Source organism: Lissotriton vulgaris, chromosome 8, assembly GCF_964263255.1.
Source record: "Lissotriton vulgaris chromosome 8, aLisVul1.2, whole genome shotgun sequence".
Classification (NCBI taxonomy): domain Eukaryota; kingdom Metazoa; phylum Chordata; class Amphibia; order Caudata; family Salamandridae; genus Lissotriton; species Lissotriton vulgaris.
In genome coordinates this window covers 475,521,935-475,534,003 of record NC_141696.1, presented here as the reverse complement: position 1 = coordinate 475,534,003, position 12,069 = coordinate 475,521,935, and the positions used below count along the sequence as shown (strand labels likewise).

General features: G+C 41.5%; 1 protein-coding gene across 1 annotated transcript in view; it reads right to left on the bottom strand.

Moving 5' to 3' along the window:
- The window catches only part of PPEF1 (protein phosphatase with EF-hand domain 1), a 384,922-nt gene that overhangs the window by 163,378 nt on the left and 209,475 nt on the right, over positions 1-12,069 (bottom strand). The window contains exon 4 of the mRNA XM_086933308.1: positions 3,823-3,883. Within this exon, the coding sequence (XP_086789434.1) occupies positions 3,823-3,883 (61 nt within the window). The remainder of the gene's footprint in view (positions 1-3,822; positions 3,884-12,069) is intronic.

Genomic DNA, 12,069 nt, shown 5'->3' with positions numbered 1-12,069 from the left:
TTGCGATAGCGATTTTTTTGCGATTTCGCACTTTTATTTATCGCAGAATACCTGCTTTCTCGCTATTACCGATTCGCTGATTGTGTTCTTCCTGGTTTCTGCGAATTTCATAGCGATTTTGCATAAATATTTAGCGAATTCGCTATTTTGTTTGTTGAATACCTTTTCTACAAATTGCGATCGCAATTGCTTTTTCGCAGCTATTGCGATCGCAATTTGGCTTCATGAATCTAGCTGTTAGCGCTAGGATAATTATCGCCGGGTAGCGTGAATTTTTATCACTGAGATAGCGTGCTATTAGCAAAGCTTATCTCAGAAGTGATAAAAATCCTCGCGCTAACTGCCAAATGAGAGATTATCGCTGGAAAACCAACGATAATCTCTCGAAGTTTGGCGTTAGCTTGATGATAGGGACTCACAAACTTAGCCATGATATCCACCTTCCATAGGATATCATGGCTAAATCAGGAAAATACCAGGTGTAAAAAAAGCAGCGCTACCCACGGTTAGCGCTGGTTTTTTTTATCACTAACAGGGTTAGCGATATCCTTGATAATAGGAGAAATGTCGCTAAACAACATTTCTCCTATTATTTTTCTCTGGAACGCCCCCTTTGCATCTCATTAGAGATGCAAGGGGAAGCGTAGAGAAAAAGGGTGCAAGGGGAAGCGTAGAGAAAAAGGGTGCTAACATGCGAATTTGCGTGTTAGCACCCTGTTGCTGATAGGGAGATAATTTCATCTCCGCTTTCTTGGCTTTTAAAGCCAAAAAAGCAGAGATAAATCCCTTGATAATATGCCCCCTGATTCTTTGATTATTTACAGGTAATCTTTATTATTCCTACTCTTCCTCGTCACAGTCCTAGCTCAGGAGGTCTACTATCTTTCATTCAGGCATGGAAGCAACCCTCATGACTCAAGGCCCGGAAGGATGAACTCTTATTGCAGTGCTGTCTGGGAGTAGATATGACTTATAGCGCCTTGACATCTCCGGGTAAATGTTCATGCTTTATATACATTTATAATATAACTTCTGATTTAGGTGTGACTTACTACTGGATATCCTGAACTGCAACACACTTCTTCATGCAAAAAAGAACGTTGTAATTGTGAGGGTGAGGGTGTGGGGTGGTCTTTAATCTGTAACCAGATGTATCCCTCTGTATCGCCTAGCGGACCCCGACAAAGCGCTTAGAGACCTCTGGGTTATAGTGCGCTATATAAATCAAATAAATAAATAAATTGATGTAAACTTTATTGGGCTATGAAACCTCACAATTCCTCATCGTTCGGATAGCTTTTTGAGCATTCTGTCATGTTGATCAGCTGTGAATCTCAATTAGTAAGGACCTTTGCAGCAATGCATTATCAATACCAGCCTTTATCACATCGCCGTTGGTGCTGTTTATCTGTGTCTGCCTATACTGCACTATAATGACCGTATCTTGGTCCCAGAGAACTGTGCACTTCTGGACTCTTTCTGTATTGTCAGTAGTAGCAAGTAAGGGTAAGGCAATATCAACATGACTGCCTGCTGACAGAAAATTCACTGTTGCCACACAGACATCTGAGCATGGTCATAATCTGGTGGTGGTTAGTGCTGGCTCTCTGGGGGCCTGGTTGGCAGGTACCTAGGTGTGGTGTGCTGTATGTCTCAACATAGGTCTTTATTTACAGGTTAAACCAAGCAGGCTGCAATTTTATTGCGTTAACATAGGTAATTCAGCAGATATTCATGCATAGTTTGCACAGTATACCATGACAAACGACATCATCATATGTCGCAGTTTGTCTTCGCTGATGATGAGCTTGATGTGTTATTGCGCGTAAATTCTCTAGCTTAAAGAATAAAATAAAACTTTTTTTATTGAATTAAACATGTATGCAACATCACTACCAGAAGGCATGCTGAAAGTCTTGGTTACAATAGTTTTCTGCAAAACAGATAAGTTTGAATGAGTCACAAACAGTACAGTCAATAACAACAGGTATGGATAAAAGTGATCAATATAGTGAAATGCCACTCAACTACACAGTTAGGAGTGCAGCAGAGCTAAACAAGGATTATACGTACACGTGCACAATCAAACACAAGTAGAGGAGTACAGCAAGGAATAAACTAAAACGTTAATCAAGACATTAGACAGGTAGGAGAATGTAGTAGACAGGTTGTGACAGTGAGACACACTGTTGCTCCTGAGACATGAGATGGTAGGTCTGCAGGCTTGTTGCCTATGCTGTGTTGCTGGTGACAATACCTATGTGCTATATGAGAGAGGTGAGGGTATAATCTAAGGTATGACATAAGTTGTGCCAGTGTAGTTTCTAAAATGCCACACTGTGCACCCCGTTATCAAACCACAGGGGCAACCCTTGACCAAGAGCCAGGGGCTATAATAGCTACTATCCAAACAATGGCTCTTGGGCTATACTCATATGCTGTGTAATTAGATACCCATACAGTTAAATCACACAAAAAGGAAGAAAATAGGAAAGAAGCCTCATATAAACATAATATCGTGAATGACCATGTACATGATATAAAGAATTTTAATGAAAAGCATGGGGCGCTAAAACAATTACACTCATACTATACATAAGACAACACATAACATGTAGAAAATCAGAAACAATGGCAGAGGAAAATATATATACAGCAATAAACACAATGTACAATCAAACAATAGTGTCCTCTGAGATTTAGGCCATGTTGGAAGCGTCGACGGCGTTTCAACCCACAGTTGTTTAAAGGGTCATCATCAGGACAATGAGCTTCAAGAGTGGGAAGCGACCACTTAGCAAAGTTTTCTTAAAAATGTTCAGCAGGGTACTCCTCCTCATCTCCAACAGGAAATTGAAATACATTTTTTTTTAATTTATAAATCAGGGAAGTCCTAAACGTTCAGACCTCGTACACTAAATGTATAGTCATCAAGGATCAGCAAATGATACCGATGCAGCAAATTTCAGGCAGGGAAAGGACCTCTAGGCCACATCGGAGTCATCAAAAACAAATTATTGAGAGAGAACTCCGTGTGCAGTATCAGGATGCAACCGACCGTCAATGCAAAAATCACTGTGCACCCCGCCATCAAGACAGGTGAAAAGGACCCTCAGACAGCCTCACGGTGTTGTTCGTAATTCCATTGGGTATCATGGAGGGAAAGCATCCTCTATGATAGCCAGTTTGAAACTGGGGCACAGATCCTCCCAAACTGTTGCCTATACGGGGCTTCCTGCTGCCTTTGGCCTCCTCCCTACGAAGTGCTTAATCTCAGCTTGCACTCGCTTTAGTGTGGTATGCCACCAGTCCATCGCAGAAGGAGGCGCATTGTCTCTCCTCTTCAATGTTATGGTTCTCTTGCTTAACAAGGAAGAAGACATCCAGATTATTCCTTTTAGTACTTTTAAAGAGGCCCAGGCACAAACCTCTATATGCCTTGACTCACAAAACAAATCTTGTCTGCCTTACTATACAGCAGCTGCCTTCCCTCCATACCTTTTACAATCATTTTCCCACCTAGCGCAATTCCAGCAGGGAGGGGGAGCGTGGGGGGCAGAAACACATTTTCTCTCCCATGAATCTGAGCCTCTTCTTAAATTCGAAGAAAAACAAAAACATGGTTTAATCATGGTTATTTTTACATTTTCAGTTTTGCGGCGACATTTGCCACTCTCCAAAGAAGTAATATGCCAATCTCCCACATCCATGTTTCTAGCAAACATAGTAAAACGATATAACCTTAAATATTTTTTGTAGAAAACTGTGAGCAGAGATTTATATCAACAAAAATCAAATGTATGAGCTGCCTGGTGACCATACCTGGGCCAGAGCCGTTGAGATTAGTGACGTGATCCAGCATGAACGTAAAAAAGTTGGACAGCTGAAAGAAAGGAAATTTGGAAACATTAATCAGAGTACTGAAAAATAAAAACATTTAATTTAAAAAAGTCAACTTAAAGGACTTGTTTTGGAATAGTTTTGTAGAGAGAAGCAAGTGTATCTGCGGCCCCAAAAGGATGAATGGATATAGCACTTGCTAAAATGTAACATTCGTCCCTTTTCCCCCCACAGAGAAACAGTGCTTAATTTGAGGTGGTGATTTCCGTTGCTCAGCACCAGAGCTTATTTGTAAGCACCGGCTCTAGTGACAGCAGGGCCGGCTTTAGCATTTGTGGCCCCTGGTGCAGCTTTCCTTTTTAGCGCCACCGGCCATGACCTCCTTCTCCATGAATTCCCTCACTACCACTCTCCAACAGTGCACCTCATCTCTCCATAGTTTTTGACATACATTTTATTTTTTTATAGTGCTACTCATAATTTCCTCACTCAGTTTTGTGATCTGCACAGTAGCATTTTTGCAGAAGGCCCATTAACACTCCGCGCTACTTTATGATGAGCCAAAACCGCCACTAGACAAAATTCTGATCTCTCACCAGAAGGAAGGTTAATCACTAGAGTAATCTTGACATTTTTATTGTTGCCTGAAAACTGCAGGACACACAAGGAAGTTAATGTGTTTTTAAACCTAATAGTTATTTTTAAACACAGTGCGCCGCCCCAAAGTCAGCCCCAGGTGCCGCTGTACCAGTCGTGCCGCTCAAACTGGCCCTGAGTTACAGTTCACCACAGTTCTCTTGTGGAGAAGTGTGGCTCACTGGTTAGAGGAGGCAGACCTGGAAGCAGAGGTCAGCCCGGGACCAGGGTTCAATTCCCCGGTCGGCGGGGTCTTGAGACCTAAAAAATGTCCACGGACTTGACAATTCTCGCTCCGGTGCCTACTCGATTCATGGGTTCACACTCTGTGACTCTGGGCAATAGCTTGCTTAATCTCCACAACGGCCCCTCGCGGCGAGATGCCTGGCTTTCACCTTGCGGATACCCTGCTGGGGTTATATCGCAGGGGAATACCAGGATGGGTTCCCTAAGCAAGCGCTTAGATACCGGGTCGGTGATTTGCGCTATATAAATACATGTACATTTACATGGTGGCGCTGCTTGTCAAATTCTGATACGAGCACAACAACAGCATTTAATGAGTCAATATACATTAAAAATTAATGACACATGCTGCTCACACCATTATTATACCTTTGTGTTGCCTGGTGTAGTCTGAATTGTCACACTTTCAGAAGTGTGTTGGTTCTGTCATTGGCAGCGCTGGCAGGGGCAAGGAGTGGTGCAGGCTGCCAAGGCCTATTGAGAAGGGTCCTTGCACTTACTTTTTTTTTTACAAAGTAATTACTGGGTAGAAACCACAAGACAATGCACCTGCAGGGGTCCCAGGGGGTGGATACTTTTATTCTAAGAAACATATATCTTTGCTCTAAAAAGTGATTTTGTGTGGGTTGTTGAATATTTAATGAGCAGGTCTTCTTTGTTGTACCTTAAAGGTATGCAAAAAAAAGGAGAGAGGAAGGGATTTCCACAGCGGGGAGGGGAGTACTCCTGGTCCCCTTGACCTTGAAGTAAACAAACAAAAAGAAGGAGTACCACCACTGGACCTGTCAAGGTCTCAACAAAATGTGGGGAGAGAGAGTGTGCAAAAGAAAAAAGTTCTTTTGTTAGAAGACCCCTCACTCACCAACCTGGTTAGTGACATGCTTCATCATCGGGGTCCCACCCGGACAACCCAGTGCCGTCCGGGTGTGCTGCGACACCTGACTACAGTGGAGCGGGTTATTTTTTGTGAGGGTGAGTGCGAAAAGTGAGTAAAACATTGGCCAGATATAACTCTGTAGAAACATTTTTTATTCAAGAGCTATCAGACAATGTTAAAAAATGTTTTTAATATTTGCATGTGTTAGATTGACCATCAGTATCTATGTGAAGTGAAGATAAATAAAAATGAATAAAGGTGACCTTTATTCATTTTTATTTATCTTCACTGTGGTGGTACTCCTTCTTTTTGTTTGTTTTTTGTACCTTAAAGGTATCCAGAATCAAGCATCAGATTTCCACTCACAGGTATAGCAATACTAGTGCCTCCATTTTATTTTAGAAGGATCAAACAAGCTGCTTAAAATAAGCTCTCAGGGTCCTATTTACAAATGTTTCTCGTACATCAGTTCAACTTAGAGATGGGCATAATATTCACTTTGAGATGGGATACTCTAAATCCCGGTTCACAGAATCAGGACTAGTGGAATTGTGTGGCAGAACGCACCAACCCCGCCACCTTTCAGTGGTAGAGTACAATGCACTCACCAAAGCTCCATCTTCTATCGCGTCAATGCCCATTTTGTCGCATACATCCCCACCTCGACCAGCCCAATTTTGGATAAGTTACCAGAGTATTCAATAGATACAGGCTTATACGTTTCATGCACATAGCCCCTCATCAGTGCATTATCAACATAGCTTCCAGACTCATAAGCGTATATTCATGTCACCTTACCTGCCACTCAGTAACTTCCAGTGTGAATGCCTGATTTCGGCCCAGGAATGTTTCCCCAGTGTTGGCTTTACCACTAGGACAGTAACAGGACTAAGCATGGGCGGAAAATCCGTTCCGCTCGCGGATTTTGCGGATTTTCGGTAAATTCGCAATCCGCGAACGCTCGCGAATTTACCGAAAATCCGCAAATTCGCACGCAGCGGATTTTTTTTTCTTGGAGATACAATTTTGCGACGTGCGGTGTAAGTTCGCAATTGCGAACATGTAGGTGCGGCGGGCAGCAACAATCTCGCACTCGCGAAATTACAAAATTTGCAATTCTGCACAAGAAATCCACTAGCAAGCAGCATAGACCTTCTGAAAATGATGATTTTTATCTTTATTTCTTTGGATCACTTTTGGATTAGAAATAAACTTTCACAAGTAAGTTTGTTGGCATTACATTTGCTGTTCTGCAGAAAAACGAGTTTTGCTAAACTGAAAGCACTCAGCAGCAGGTGCAAAAGTTCAAATTCATCATTAGTAACCATTCCCTGTAGTGCTTCCTGACTGGGGCCCCTCCAGAGTTCAGTTGCTAGTTGCAACAATTGTATGACCCTGCTCTGACCCTCACAGACGGATCATAGAATAGCTACAAGTAGGCCACAAAGGTCCTGGAAAAAAAATTGCACTGCAACAGAAAGCAAATTACAGATAAGGAAGCAAGTGCAGACTGGAATTTTAAAACAGTGACACATTAATAAATCAACCCCAAATTAATTCATGTCAGTTGAAGCAGGGCAGGTGTGCTTGCTTTTTCCCCCCATAATCTACAGTGATGATGAACCAGAGGGTGGCATTGATGTACCAGAGGGTGGCATGGGTGAAACAGAGGGTGGCAGTGGTGAAACAGAGGGTGCTGGGAACCTGTGATGATGAACCAGACGTAGAAACAACATAATCGTGACCGTTGCGAGCCGACATGTAAGTTCGCAATTGCAAACTGGTACAAAACCCTCGCGAACTTGCAGAAATCCTTGCGAACACACAAAAAAAATCTGCAAATTCGCGAGAATTCGCGGATTTTGCGGATTGCGAGTTCGCAAATCCGCAAATTCGCGAACGCCAGATTCGCAAAATTCGCCCATGCTTAAACAGGACGAAAGATAAGCAACACATTTCAGTTTCCAACCCACGAATTGCCAACTATTTGATCCACCCCCCATCTTAGAGGAATAAACAAAGCAGCTTGCAACAATGAGTGCCTTGCATGGTACCAGTAATTCAGTCCAGGTCACTTTTGTATCCTACTACTCCACATTTTTTTGCAGCCATTCCCTTCATCTTTGTTTCAGCTCTTAAAGTCAAAGAGCATTCCTTTGTATCTTCATCCTCGAGCTTCACAGATCATATGACTAATACCCAAGTAAGGTCTACTTCTTCAATTCTACAGCTGTTGAGTCAATAACCAAAATGGAGGTGCAGAGGGGTAACACTCTGCGAATGTCCGAAGGTGCTTTGAAAGAATTGGGCCACAATTGTACTTTATTTTTCACACAATCTTGGAGTGGTGAAGCTAAAGGGACATAAGGACTTTAGGGGACATCTGAAGAAACACTGTCCCCACCCCCTTTGAAGTGATTGGGTGCTCTCTCTTCTGACCTAACCACTACCTCTATTTAACTGTCCGCGACAATGTGGAGTGGTGTAACACGCATTAATGACCAGGCCACGATTGTACTTCATTTCCACACAAGTCTGGATTACTGATGCTAAAGGCAACTTGAGGAATTTAAGGGATTTGTAAGAAACATAGCCCCCGCCCCCTGTGGACTGATTGGGTGCACTGTTTCAATGTGTCTATCCAAGCCCATGTACTATATTTCCACACAGAATTGGACTGGTGAAGGCAATGGGCCGACGGGTTGAACGGGTGGGGCAAAGGGACCTAAAATTCTAGTCAATTTAATGTAAAACTGTTTCATTGGAGTGTGAGTTGCTGCATTGGACTTAAGTTAAACTTCTCTTGAAGATTATTAAGAAATTTCCAAACCGAACAATAGTGACCAAAAGCAGTGATAAAATGACTCTATAATTGTATGTTAAGCTATGTTGTTATGTTAAGTGTTCTCTGTTTTTAGCCATGCCAAGGGTATCACTTTATATAGATCAAACGGTACTCCTTAGGTAGTTTTGAGACACATTTCACTATACACACCACCCTACTTTCACAGTCCCTCACTTATCATAACGGCAAAAAGAGAGGATCTCCGACAAAGAGCACTCTAATGGGGGCCATGGGGCATTGCAGCGCTGGCCCCATGAGGAGTAAAGCCCTGTGATGAAGCATGTGACCCATTTGGGTTAGTGAGGGCTCTATCTTCCGAAAAGGAAGATTCCTTTGAACATATAGAATTCGAACTACCCCTCTTTCAGTCTTTTCTTTAGGAACAGCTACCCTCCTTCTGTATATATACTTTTAGATAGAAGCATGGGTGCTGACCTTTATGAGCTCCTAGTCCCACCTTCTTTTGATTATTACTTTCTATTGTCAAAGCTAATGGAGAAATCTATTTTAAATACTGATCACATGTTTATGACCATTTTTTTGGGGGGGGGGATATTGTTACAGATCACAGTTTTCGCTATTTGAAAAGCTTTAGTAAATCTTTCTATTAGTTCTAATGTAGAAACCCGGGTGTCATATAGGGCCAGATGTAGGAACCCTAATACCGGTCGGTAACGGACGAAATTACCAAATTTCGGAAGTTACCGACCGGTATTAGGTTTTTGAGATGTAGGGGTCTAATTTAAGGATTCGGTAATTTACCAAATCGGTAATTTAAGGAATCGGTAAATTACCGAATTCTTAAATACCGATTCGTTAATTTACCGAATCCTTAATGTAGGAAGCACTCAGGTGAGTGCTTTTCACTTGTAAGGATTTGTTATTTACCACCAACTAATAGTTGGTGGTAAATATCGAAAACCTTAAAAAAAGCAATTTTGTGCTTTTTTCAACTGTGCCATGTGGCAGACATACATGCCCTTAGCACATGTATGCGTGCCACATGAGCACCCATGCATTATACAGGGGTGCAACAGGGTGTCAATGTGACACCCTGCCACCCTTGTAGGTCTACCCCCTATTACCGATTCGGTATTTACAGAATCGGTAATTCTCATTCATTCCTATGGGCCTCAAGGCCCATAGGAATGAATGGGGAATACCGAATTGGTGAATACCGAATTGGTATTTACTGAATTTTACCGATTCAGTAAAATTTACCGAATCATTAGCTACATATCATTTACCGATTCTAAAATACCGAATCCTAAATGATATTTACCTACATCTGGCCCATAGTGCCCAAAGTGTGTCCATTATGCAGACATGTGACTACTCAAATTGTGTCCGAAGAAGAAGTCAGACCGAGAGCAAGCAAACAGACTGTCCCACAATTATCGCATATCTTTCCAGTTTTTAAGGAGAGAGAAAGCACAAATAACAAAAAATGTAGAACTGAAATTAAACTACTTATGAAAAGGGGTTCCCAATCTTATAAAGTCCAAGTGGAAGCCAATTCATATTAAATATTTCTGTGGCACACACGCAGACAGATATGTCCCCTGGAGAACTCTAGAAAAGTAAAGAAAACCTTAAAGCTACAAAGTCGGAGTTCAACCATCTTTAGATCCATCAAATTGTTTGGACCGTAATGCAAAGGTGAATTGCATACATATCCCTCAAGAACCAAAAAATGTATATGTAAATAGGGTTCAGAGTCCATGCTTAGCTCACAAAATTAATACAAATGTTTCCTTCTCTTTCTCTCTTAATCAGACAAGTTGTTTAATTTGTCTTGATCTTGTTGATCCATTCCCCTAACTATGGGTTCATTTATATCGATTGTTTTGACTTGAACGGTTTCCCTTTATTTTCACAATTTAGAACTTTTTTCCTAGTACAATACCTCCCGCTTTAGGGGGAAGCCCACTCTTCTTGCTTATAGGAGGGCATAGGATCCGCCGTAAACAACAGCAACGAGCAGTCACTTAGGAAGCATTAAGATGTGCAAACAAAGGTAACGTTTTTAGACAGATCTACAGATAGAGGCTTGTGCAATAACATCTATGTGGACGTTTGACAGGGACATATCATGAACCTATTTGGTTCATATACCATCAGTGCCAATAATTATTCAGTAATTCCATCCATCAGTAACATATATTTGAGTTATCTATTGCAGTGGTATTCATTCTCTAAACCTTTTTATGGGTGTGAAAAGTTCTATGACACCGGGACCTAATGGTATCCTAGATGCTCTCCTCAAATTGCATCCTATCTTTTGGTCTCACTTTTTGGATAACACGTATGAGCTTTGAAAAGTTTTTGAACAATTCCTGGCTTGTGGAGGGACAGCATTATGGTCGCCACACACATAAAAAGTGAGATAGAGCTGTTTCTGTCAATCCCAGATTAACTATTTTATTCCACATGCAGAGCAAACTCTTCCCAAAGTCATTAGCTGTACTCTGGAAAATTGGCTAATATCCAATTAACTAATTGCTTTTCCGCAGACTGAGTACACAAAGGAACATCAATTGCAGAGACTGTGACTACTTAATGTCCTCAGATCCAATGTCTGCTCGCAAAGGCTGCCTTTTGATTTGTTGACTTCAATGCAGCCTTTAACCTGGTCAACAGTTTGATACTGTGGGTCAATTTGATAAAGTTGGGCATTGCTCATTCTTTGCTAACCTTAATTTGTGCACCGACTAATGAAACCATTATTCAACTCAATAATCGTGCAACGTTAAGCAATACGATTGTCACAGCGAATGGGGTTGAGCCGGAATGCATTCTTGATCCCTGCTTGTTTAATCTGTACATTAATGTTGTTAAAAAATATCTAGCTTCTGGAACATGTGTCCCTTCATGAGTGGGAGATAGCAAGATCGCCGTCTTTGCCTACTCTGATGACATAATATTAATAGGACCAGACCCCTATTGGCTTATAAAGGATGCAAACTGCTTTAACACCGTGTAACCAGACAAATGGTTTCATTTTGGCCAATACAGAAAACTAATCATTACATTTGGGTAAATGGAAACGTAAATTCCCCTGATGTGCTACGGATGATAAACTGAAGAGGTGTTATAACTTTTGATAGTAACCTAAATTGGAAGCGACACCATCTGTATCGCCTGAACTGAGTGGGACTTACCCGTGTGGTGATTACTCGCATGCAAAACTGCATCCTTAGCCACATTGACAAAACTGTATGAGTCTAAGACCTCCACTTTACTATTGTACTGTTCATTTGTCCTTAATACAGTACTGATGAATTACTTGTGCAGCATAGATACAGTCAATCTCAGGCTGATTTGACATCAATTACCTTCCACACCTCAACCCCTTTTTTGGTTTAGGAACTTGGGCTGGTAGCGGTCTCTAAAGAAGTTGCGGGTCTAATTTTTTGCACAGGTTTCAAGAGCAGTTATATTATAGCCTTTTGGCAGCACAGGGATTGGATTATGTGGATAAAGCCAAATAAAATTAATAGTACTACAAAGAACTCTGAATCAAAGTTATGACTACAACATAACAGGTATTGAGAAGTAAAATAACTGGGTAGTGTCTAAGCAACAATTTAATCTCAGTGGGCCCGATTCACAGAATGACCTTAAG